Here is an 11569-nt window from a genome sequence, read left to right on the forward strand (position 1 = left end):
ATTGCATACACTACAATTTAGTTATAATTCGTATCTGATTGAATTAAAGTTCTTAGAAAGGTGAAACGTCTCTTTGATGGGCTGAAAACATATTGTCAACAACAAAGTGTTTTACAAGCATCATACTGTTATTTTTGGTTAAAAGTACCTGCTCTGGGTTTGACGCAAATCCCAAAATTTACTTAAATCAGCCTATCAACGTTGACTTTCTTGGCAGCTAAACATGCAATACCAGTTTCGTTAGTTTGCCAGGACGCTAAATCAGAATTCACAAAAACAGGGCACAGATTCACAGCGTGTTTTGATTGTTACTGGCACAGAAAGTTGTCAATTCAGTTTTGACAAGGACGAGAGGCTGTCTTCATTTGCCAAGTATTACAGGAGTAAATTCAATTCGCCAATTGATACTGAAGTTAATTAACACTTGACATTACAATGGCTGTCGGATTTGCAATCGCAGCATCAGCAATGCTTGCGACCTTCGGTAAATATTTCTCCAAGAGATGGTTCTTTTGGTTCATTGGTTTAGTTATCGCGACAATTGCTGGAATGCTAATGAACGCTGGAAATAAGAAGCAGATAGACAGCTCTGATGCCAGTGGCGCTCCTAAGAAAGATGAAGCCCCTGCACCAAGCGGCCAAGGAAAATGATGAAACTTACGTACAACTGTTCAACACGCAGGAGAGGAATGCTTGAAAGCAAAGACCGGACACTGAATGATAAGCTGTTACAAGCTGTGGGAAGACTAAAAATTGAATAGAAGGGACAGCTTTTGGTGACTCATAATTTGCACGCATTTTAAGTTACTTAACGCTCAGACAAGAGTTGTTGATGTCTGCACAAAAATGTAAAAGTACAATATTTGGGTTAATGTTGTTTGCACAAAAATGTAAATTTATAATTTAAACAAAACCTCGCGTAGCAGATTCCACTTTAGATTGAGAATAATTAACTTTTTTATGTTTAAGATACGTTTAGAAAGAATAGAAAAATAGAAACATTGTTGATTTTAAATAGCTAAAATTTTATTAAAAATTGAATGTGATGTTGTTAGTTTTTACTTGCTACGTTTAATAGACAAGTAGTACAATCAAAAGCTTTATTGTAAGCGGTTGAATTGTTAAGGCTTGGCAATCCATTTTGAACAAGTTTTTCACTGATTCAAAATTTGATGGACAGCTCCTGGCAAATCACAAACATAGCAAAAGTGAAAACAGGCTCTTACCACGGCGCCCATTTAGAGAAGAGCCTGGAGCCCGACAGACGGGTGACATCACTGAATAACACTCGCGGGTTTACTCGCGGCAAGCGGTCTTACGGGATTTTGTGGGATTATTTGCGGGTAAGCGCTCTCTAGTCTACATTCCGGCATACATCGACTGTTTGACGTCCTGCCGTTCTTTCAATTCCGGGATACACAAAGCAAAAAAAAAAAAGAAGAAGAAAAGTTTGAACCCCATACTGTGGAGCACTTGCAGATTCTCCTTAGGCCCATAGCATTTGTCAAACATTTTTTGAATATTTAATAGTTCTGATAATTTAGTGATTCATCAAGACAAAATCCGCTTGGTAAAGTACAAACATCAAGATTTTTTTCCTAACCAGTTTTTCCAGTTTTATTTCACTCAAATTCCATTTATTGAGTAAGCGGGCGCGTGTAAAGCAGGGTTCCACATAGAAACATAAAGAGAGAAAAGCCTCCGTTGTTAGTGAACTCATTTTATTGGACAACTATTCTAAAATACACACAGAAAACTTATGTTTCTTCAAAGACTAACTATTATCAATCTCACTAGCAATGGTTTCCATATGAAGGCTGAAGAGGAAATTCGATAACTGAACTCAGATTGAATATTATTGGGTTCACTGCCGAGATGCGGTGACATGTAGGAATAATCCTAAGAGAGATTACGTGCGCACATATCAGCCAAGCTAATGACCCTATTAAAGAGAGATTTGGAGCGCATATGTCGGCCAAGTCAATGAATCTGGTCAAATGCTCAAAATCACTGAAGCAATCCAGCAGTCATATGGAAACCAACCTTGATTTACTCAACACGTTCTGTTCGACGAACACGTTTGTTTCAATTCCTTTCTTTCCCAGGGGGAAATTAAAATTAGAAGATTGAATCAATGTCATGGACATTCTCGGAATATTCTCCTCGAAAGAGGAACAACTCTGATCAAGGTTTTTTAAAATCATAAATACTTTACAAAGGTGGTTTTGTACATGCATTTCACACTTTTTCAAAAATATTTACAGTAAAACGTCGATTTATTTTACACAAATTTGAAAAGTTCATACTCCAACGTAAGACCAGTCTGATGAGCAAAACCGGTTTTCAACAAGAGATCTGGGAACGAAATTACCCCAGGACTTTCCGATACGTATTGTCCAATCAGAGAAAAGAACGAGATCCTTGAAAGTTATCACGTCAGCTCCCACTATCATACGTCACGTTGCTTAGCAACTGTGAACCGCCTGACAAAAACCGTGGGCTCATTCAATTGAAAACGGTAGATGTTCACCAGACTTCATGTTTTTTATCGCTCGTTGGAGTATTATCATCAAGTTGAAATGGCTTTTCACCTGTTTGCCTGTCAGTGTATCACAAGATTCTTTCCCAAATCCTCCTCATATCCTCGTGCTAACATTTTGTCAGTAGTTTTAACTTATTTTGTACTTCCCGTAATTTCTCCAGTGGATAATTTGCGTTTTAAATTATGACACATACAATTAAAACGCTATGTTGAATGAAAAAATTGATGAAAAAAATCGTCACTTTTCTCCAAAAATGCTGTACACGCTTTAACTATTTTTACCTTCCTGACTGTTCAAAAACAACATTTTGAGAAAGACTAAGCTCTTTAAATTCTTATAGTTTCCGAGTTTATTTGAGTAAAGAAGTAAATTCTTATGTAACTTAATTTGGAGATTTATCCAATTTCAGTGTCTACGGTTTTTCTGTCCAGCAGGGCAAATATTAAAACCTCGAGGAACCATGAAAAGGATTATTGTGCCAAGGTTCCGATATTGTCATTCCAATCTACCGTCAATGTAGTATCGTTATTGTGTCAGATAACTGTCAGCTAACGCCTCCATTGTTGAACGGCTCACAGGAAACGAATTGAAGTTCAGATAATGAAGGAATCTGCAGAAAAAAGCCAAAAAAATGATTAAATTTAAGAACAATATTTTCAGCGATGCGTGCGACCTAATATTCCTGGAAATGGTCCCTCAAATTATAGAACAACGATATCTTAACAACTTTTCAATAAACTAAACAAGGTTGCAATAAATCACGGCTTGCATTTGTGCATATTTTAGTTCATTTCGGCCCTACCATCGCTAGCCATCCTCACTCTTTAATGAGGTTCTGTCATTTCTCGAGTACTGTTCCACATAATTAAACCAATATTCACAGTTTTCTTGTGACCTTAGTATGTTTCTGAGCTTCTGGAGATTTACAACAGTAATCAACTGCTGTTTTCACTTTCTTAACTCGCAACTGTTTGAACCTGGGGTGGGGTACTCCGACTGCGTTGCAAACGAACTAAACCCCGATATACCGGGGTTTAGTTCGTCTGCAACGCAGGCTACGGATTTAAAAAAAATTCGATTGTTGTTATTCATCCTTTGAGAAGTGCGATTTAAAACGTCGGTAATTTGTATGCCTGAAATAAGGCAGGGGAATATCGTGTATTTTAAACTGAAATAGGGTTAGGATTTCAGGAAGCGTGCCGCACACACCCAACCAAATTTTTGGACAGTACGCCTCTCCGGGTGTTAGACGTAGGGCTAGATGCCTAATGTAATGACAGAAAGGAATTCACATTCGCTTACCTTCTTTTGATGTTAGCAGCTTCTCGAAGCCTCTCTGAGTGACAGAGTAAGCGTAATGTTGGTATGTAGTCACTTGCCACACATCGATGATCACAGTGGTATAGAGCAGGGATACACGAACCCAGAGAACTGTATAGCTTTCTGCGGCTTTCTGTGGACCTGAATAATAAAACAAAGTCAATGCAAAAAATATCAATAAAACTGTTGGAGCGATCTGTGTTCATAGTTAGAGATTTAAAAACGTTTAAAACAGATCTAAAAAAAGAACTTTTTACTGTTACTTTTTTAGACCTGTTTTAGACGTTTTTAAAACTCTAAAAAAATACCAGTGACTTTCCTTCTTTGAAAATTCTTATAATTAGTTATGCTCAAGGGCGGAGGGGGACTGGACATTTAATTCTGTTTAATATGCTACGGTATTTAGCCTACCCAGACCCTTTCGGCCTTTGGGAATGTCTAGTGTGTTTTTGGCCGCTTGTTATCCATTGTTTTCCGAGTTGTATAAGACATTTTAACAATATTAAAGAAGATCAAAAGCTAAATCCTCCTCTGAATTTACCGTATTATAGGAAATTAACGCTTGTGTCAATTACGATATTTGAAATTATAACGCGACTTAAATTAACGCGAATTTAAGGAAAAATTACTTTCCAATAAAGGAAATTAACGTGAAAGAGGGAGCAACATTTCAAAATGAAGGAAATTAACGCGACGTACACAACAGGAACAAGTTTATTTCAACACGGTACTTTTCCCACTTTGAGCATTCTTCGCAGTAACATACACTGTAATCAAGGATAGTGGCAGATAAAATAATGCTTTCTCCTTGGAGTCAAGAACGTCTGGACTGTAACGAGAAATTGGGGCCAATAATGGAAATTAACGCTCCACTTAATTAACGGTGCGGAAATTAACGTTAACAAAAATTAACGCGAATGTTACTTTCCTATAATAAGGTAATACATTCTAATGAAAATCATCAAGTAGAAGTTATTGTCTCATTGATGTTCAAACTAATTCATACAGTGTTCCAGATAAGAGATTCAATGTCAAGATACGGTAGTTTTTTTCTTTTACTGAACATTTATTTTCATCTTAGCCATATGTTCATCACCGGCCAGTAAAAGCTGGTTTACACGATATTACTATTTTTTGAAGTTTTTGGAAAATCCCTATATTAAATAGTCGCTAAATCTTGCTGCAAATAATTGTAAGGGACTGATGCATAATACTGTGTTTACAAATGTAGTTTTGCCTTTCAAAAACAGAGCAAATTTATCATTCACATGAGGCTTGCTACCTAAATTATGAGCTACGAATGCCAGAGGAAATTTTGATTTAAGTTTAAGTCACGAGATAGATGTACTTGGGAACTTCGTTAACGAAAGTGTGACAACGAATAGAAAATATTACTAGATACAAAAACTTGACGAACGTGCAAATGAATGATCGACCGAAAGACAAAGCAAGCCAACTATAGATGTCTCTAATTGTTTCGAAACGCATCAGTTTAATCTTGCTGAGTGAGACTAATTTGTAGCGGAAAATACAGCCTTATTTAGGGTGATTTATTACTTACCAACTATTTGATTGCATTTCAATGAAAGATAATTTCATATCCGCGGACTTTCAAAATAAGCTACTGATCGGCGTGCAAGTTTCTTGCTTCCTTGGCCATCCTTTCCGTTGCATTGTGTGTAAATGTGGATTCGAACACTGGCCTCACTAGAAAAATTCCTTCCAGAAAGGAAAAAAATATTCGTATTCTCCTGATGTACATCCACAAGTTCGCTTTACAACTCGGGAAACCAGCCCTTGTCCACGTTCATCCGCCATTTTGAACTTAATTTAAACTTAATATAAAATTGCCAGGTTACCAAGGGAGTTTACACAAATTTAATTGAATTTCTCCAGCAGACCGCAATAAGTCGTTCTTTGCATTCACGACTTAAAAAGGCAGCGGTTTTCTATTTTTAACAACCAGTTTTAAATTTTAAAAACATGGATATTTTGTGAAAATTTTGTCATTCTATGTAGACAACTGAGTAAGAAAATTGAGACCAACGTACTAAAATACAACTTCATTTTAAGATTAAAAACAGGGTCATATGTACCCAGAATTGAGAAACCTAGACTAAAAAGGTGCTTCATTTTTTTGGAAATTTTCTGGGGGAGCATACTCAGACCCCCCTAGGAATTTGGAGTTGTTTACCGTACTACCTATTTCGGGAAACACATGTGTGAGCTTGAGAGCTCTGTAATAGGTAAATCATTTTATCATTTAAGTAGATAATTTTAACTAATCAGTAAACTTTATTTTCTTTTTTTTTAGCCCAGACGCTACCAGATAGCACCCTTTAGTATTAAACTTTTTAATTTTTTCTCCTGAAGTGCCTGCAGACCCCTCCCTAACAAAAGGGAACTTTTTTCCCGACAAATTCCTCTAACAAGGCGCTACATACACCGGGTAGGCAACTTTTGGTTGACCCGTCTGATAAATTTTGTGACCCCTTGCTTCAAAAACTTAACTGGAACACTGTCATATGAAACGTTTAATTTTCTGTTGTCACAAGCGTGGGAAAAAGGAAGAAAATTCGCGTCTCCGACAGGAAACAAACCCATGACTGTTCGCACAATGGTAAGATGCTCTAACAGCTGAGCTACAGGGAGACTTAGCAGCAAGCAAGGCCATTTTGTCTTAGAACTAACATCAGTAGTAATGGACAGCGATCAGCAAGTACCGATAAAATAAATACTTGGAGCTAAAAATAAAAGTCTTTTACCTTTTTTGTATCTGTGTAAGTTCATCCAAACGCACAACGTTACTAGAATCACGAGGGGGAAGATCTTCTGATAACAACTTGAAATTAAACAGCCCACTTTCCACGGCGCTGTTTTCGTCCTGAGTTGAATTTTCAATTTCTTTCAAATCTTCTGCCAAAGAATTTATTCTGACGCGGCAACTCTCCAAGTTAGCCACCTCCAGTGCTCCTCGGAGGGAAGCACGTGTATCACGAGCCAGCCAATCACTGCACTCCTGTACAGTCACGTGATCGTCTGTGAGCCCAGGCTTCAGAGATGCTCCCCACCAGCCAGTCTCAGCTGAGGTGGACTGGGTGTTAGACACGGAAAGACTGGGACAGAGGGCATCTGAGAATGACATGTTTTCTGCAAACCGTGCAAATATCTCCAGAGCCTTGGAGCAGCATTTTTCTTCTGTAGAAAAAAAAAATAATTAGAATACTGTACAAGTTCTATCAAGCCCCTCCTCCCATTCCGCAGGGATCTATTTCTTTTCAAAAACTTTGAAGGGGTGGAGCGCGCAATAGAGAGGAGGGAAAGGCATGTCGGAGAGGGAGGGCTTATTTCAAGTAATAAAACAGCTAGCGCATGGGACTGTTAAATGTTTATTTCTTCGATAAAAAATTAAATTAGATAAAATTGGACTACGGGCTTAAAAGAGAGTGGGGCCTTCCAAACGATGTGGGGAAAACATGGTTTACAGAGTTTTTATGGTAACTTAAAATAGGATAGTAATGGCGCACTAAATTATTGCCCACATCAAATGCAAATACAACATTTTTATTTTGTAACTCAAGTAAGGATACACAGAACAGAAGCTAATGCCTTGTGCCGCATTCTTTATATGCAATGGCCTAACATAATAGAGAACGTAACAAAGCTCCCCAGGATTTTATATCTGCTAAACTGAAAATTAATACACTTTTTCATACCATTTGATGGCTTTTTGCGTCCAAATTTTCTTCCTTTCTCAACACTGTCTTTAGTGCCCTCTTTATGACCTTCACCTTGACCTTTTCCCTCTTCACCAATCTCTTCTTTGGGCTGCGACTCACTGAAGCCTGTGTCTGTGGAGTCCTGGGAACTATGCATAGCTCTTGCCTTTGTGTCTTCTAAACCTTTTTCTACAGTCTGATAAGTTTTCATGACAACGTCATTCTCAACCTTGTCAACAGACTCCTCTGTGCCGTCATCAAAGAGACTTTTGTCAGAGAATATACTATTGCCCTTGATTTCTACATGCTCTGTAATGGGCTGCGCTGTATTACATCCCTCAATGAGAAGTGGATCAAGCTTGGTTTGTGGTGACGAGGTTGATGAGTCAGCAAACAATGGAATGAGGTTGCTTAAATTTGTGTGGATCAAATTTAGATCCTGTCCTTGGCTGAAGTGCATCATGTGTAGCTTGTCAGACAGGTCACAGTCCTATAGAAATAAAAAAGGCACAAATTATGCAGTTCGTTAATGAAGTCTTTAGGGCTATTGCAATGAATATACACACCATCATCCCCCCTTTTGTTGAGGAACAGGGGAATTCTTTAGGGATTGGATTTTTTAAAGGGTAAGATTGGAAATACAGGAACTCTTGAGAGGAATGGGTGAAAGTTATGGAATTCTTTAGGGGTGAAGATATTTTTAAATGGATTTCTTTAGGGCTAAAAAAGAACTGCCTTAAAAGGGGGTGCAGATTTTCAGTACAATAGCTCAATGCACAAACACTTTTTAATTTTAGTGAGTAACTGTATTCAGTTTGTCACAAGCATGGGACATCTTGACAGGGGTCAAACCCATAACCTTCCACACACTGGTCAGATTCTCTAACCACTGAACTATGCAAAGTGTCAATACTACACATAACATATATCAAGCTTTGATAATCTACCTCAACTATATCTCCAGGTTTCTTTTCCTTTTGAAAGACTGACAGTGATCCAATAGTGTGATCAGCCACACAGTTCAGCAGTCCATGGGAGCTCTCAAACAGCAGTGAATCCATCAGAGGCAGCTGAAGAGAATCATCCGCTTTCTTATCAGCGCCACTAACTGGCTGACTGTCATTGGTGTCGGTGATTTCAAAGATGGAGTCAGTTGAGCCATCATTGCATACAAGTGTCTTCTTTTTAGGTTCACAAAAATCAGAATCAGAATTGTTGTCAACTTCCACTTGTCTGAGGCTTCCTCTCTGTGAAGTGCGTGAACTGCGTCTCGCTCCTTTGTTCTTGATTACCTGCCAATCACTCAGAGAGAGAAACATGCTTTCTTCTCCGTCATCATTTAGAATACCACTAGTGACAGGAGGTTCGATTTGCAGAACATCTTGGGAGGGAGTGTCGTTTGACTTTGCATGCTCTGAGTTGCTATCATAGCTGACTGATACACGTTGCAGCTTTGGATGGTTATCCACAACTTCTGCTTTGTCTTTCAAACTTGCTGGCCTCTTGTATGGTATCTTAATCCCTCCACCTGACTCAGACCAAAACTGTAAGTTGAGAAGAGACTTGCGAATGTCACAGTTGTTTTGTGCTACCAAAGACTTGAGATCTTCAGGATTGACAAACAAATTGTTCGTCAGAGCTACAAGCTGTAGATGAGCAGCCAGGAGATTAACTGAAGGGGGCTTGAGGTTGATTTGATCACATCGTCCTTCGGAGCTCACCTGGGATTCTACAAAAACAATAGAATAAACATAACATTGTACAAGTTGCCCTGAGATGATAGAAGGGGCCATAAATGGTCCATCAAAATTTTGCAGTGCTCGCAAAATTAGGCTTCTGCTTGGAATGCTCACAAAATTTTAGGGGGGGTAGCTTTTTGAAAAGTGCTCGTCAAAGCTTGTGCTCGCAAAGAAAAATGCTGTGCTCGCATGCTCACAAAGACCATTCGATACCCCTGGTTGACGTGCAATATATATAAGATCAATGGAGTAGTATGCAATCAGCTTAGAGACTACCAACAGACCGACTGTATGGATTAGGGACTCAAAACCAGTGCTGTCTGGTCATCCTGGACAAGTTGATTTTCCTGCCAGGCAAGTAACTTTTTATTCTCACTTGTTAGATGGGCAAGGGCCCAGGAAAGTCATCTGCCGACGTAACTGTAATAAAAGTAAACTGAGACAAGCATGCATTTGCCTCGGGCAAGCAAGAGCTGTTTGTCCAAAATACAAGCTGGAATTCAAGTTTTTTTTAAGCCCTGTGGATCACTTACATTGTAGCACTTTTAAGGACCACATCATGTGCAAGTATACTGAATTGCCAACAAGATTGTAAACATTAATATTTATGGTTAAATGACCTTCTGCAATGGGTTGTAACACAGAGTAACTATTTTTTTAAAGTATTTTTGGTGCAAGCTCAAACAATAGAATAAACCTTTCTCAATTTGACTGATTATTTTTAAAATAAACCAACAAGGCTGTGCTCTAAGAAAAATTACAAGGAGCCCAAAGGTTCCAAACTATAAGATCCTGGGTGCTCAGCATAAAGCTTATATGAAAGAAATAAGATTATCTGGTCGCCCAAAGACAAGAGTTAGTCGCCTGAGGCACTGAATCAAACATTGGTCAGGGCAGCCCTGACCAATGTTTGATTCAGTGAAAAATATCTGCAGATCCACTATCACTACAAAGGAAATGTAAACAGTAATGTTCCAAAATGACAACAAATCTGCAATTTGATTTTCCAATGCTGTGAACCTGCACAAACATATTAATAACTGGCAGGAGATTGTGCTTTGGGGCAAAGATAAGTCTTTAAATGGTTTGATCATTGAATTATGCAGCTGTGTGATATTGGGAAAGGAATAAAGAGGTGGCCATGGGGGAGAGATTGGGGGGGGGGGGAGGGGTTGATGACCTTATATTTAGCATGGTGAGTAAGTCTGTGTTCATGTGCTGGCTGGGGCCATTGTGTTGTGTTCTTTGGAATCAAGGATGCTTGCAATTTAACCAAAAATCCCAGACATTCCGGTTGGAGATGCTATTATTGTAATTTAGTTTCGTAGTTTAGTAGCTTTTAGATTTTTTTCATGTATTTTTTTTTAGATGCAGGGCCCCTCTGGATGAGATTATGAGCCTACATGTATGAGCTAAATCAAGTTCTGTCAGTTTTATGTCTGAGTGTTCAATTTGATCATGTGAATTTTTGTCAATTTTAGATCTTCGCTTAAATCTTGAGATCTTTGTTTTCCACAGTTATCTTCCGGTCTTCGATTTATTCGGAAATACCATAGAGAGGTTCCACAGTGACTATAATCCCAGGGAAACCTGACAAAATTTGGAAGGGTTGGAGGCTGTTATGACAGTTACATGTAGACAGTGTAGTGCTCGATAAAAACTTGAAATTCAGCTTGTTCTTCTTGTATGCTTGTCCTACTGTAAGTTTACTTTTTATAATCTGGTCGGCAGACCACCAGCTGTTAGGTCCTTCCCCCAACAGGCAAGTAATAATGAAAAAAAAACTGGATATGTAATGCTGACAAAATCAATCGTGTGATCATTGTCTTTGAAAATTGGGGCAGTTTCCAATTTTCCAAAGTAGATTTCTTCTCTCACCTGTGCTAATCAAAACTATTGGACACTTGGCATTCTGCATGAATGAGTTCACTGCCATCCAGAAACTCTTGTCTTCCTCAAAAATAACATCTACCTATTGTAAATAGGATAAGACAGGATTATAACAATACACGATCCTTTGATAACTGTCCTCTTATTGAAAGAACAGCTTTATTTGAGTAGGAGAGAAATCAAATACTGTCAGTGCTACTGTTGTTGGGGTCAGAGCTAGGATTCATTAGCTTACAAACGTAACTCCATCAGAATGTCTTGGTCAGCTGGTAAACTTCAATTTTGTATGTTTAATGTGTACAGTTACCTTATAAGTAATACCAGTAGTTAAGTAAGTTGATTCATGGCAAGTGTCAAT

The 11569-nt window shown here is 38.4% G+C and overlaps 1 protein-coding gene across 1 annotated transcript; it reads right to left on the bottom strand.

Moving 5' to 3' along the window:
- Positions 1–1704: 1704 nt before the first annotated feature.
- On the bottom strand, positions 1705–11292 carry LOC144640773 (ATPase family AAA domain-containing protein 5-like). The gene is made up of 6 exons (XM_078499849.1): positions 11200–11292; positions 8530–9311; positions 7580–8072; positions 6629–7061; positions 3846–4004; positions 1705–3153 (listed from the first exon to the last, which is right to left on the bottom strand). Exons 1-6 carry the CDS (start codon positions 11255–11257, stop codon positions 3069–3071), a joined length of 2010 nt encoding a protein of 669 aa, XP_078355975.1. The 5' UTR covers positions 11258–11292; the 3' UTR covers positions 1705–3068.
- Positions 11293–11569: the final 277 nt, after the last annotated feature.

This window comes from Oculina patagonica, unplaced genomic scaffold (genome assembly GCF_052425735.1).
Source record: "Oculina patagonica isolate OP01 unplaced genomic scaffold, crgOcupat unplaced462, whole genome shotgun sequence".
NCBI classification, from domain to species: Eukaryota; Metazoa; Cnidaria; class Anthozoa; order Scleractinia; family Oculinidae; genus Oculina; species Oculina patagonica.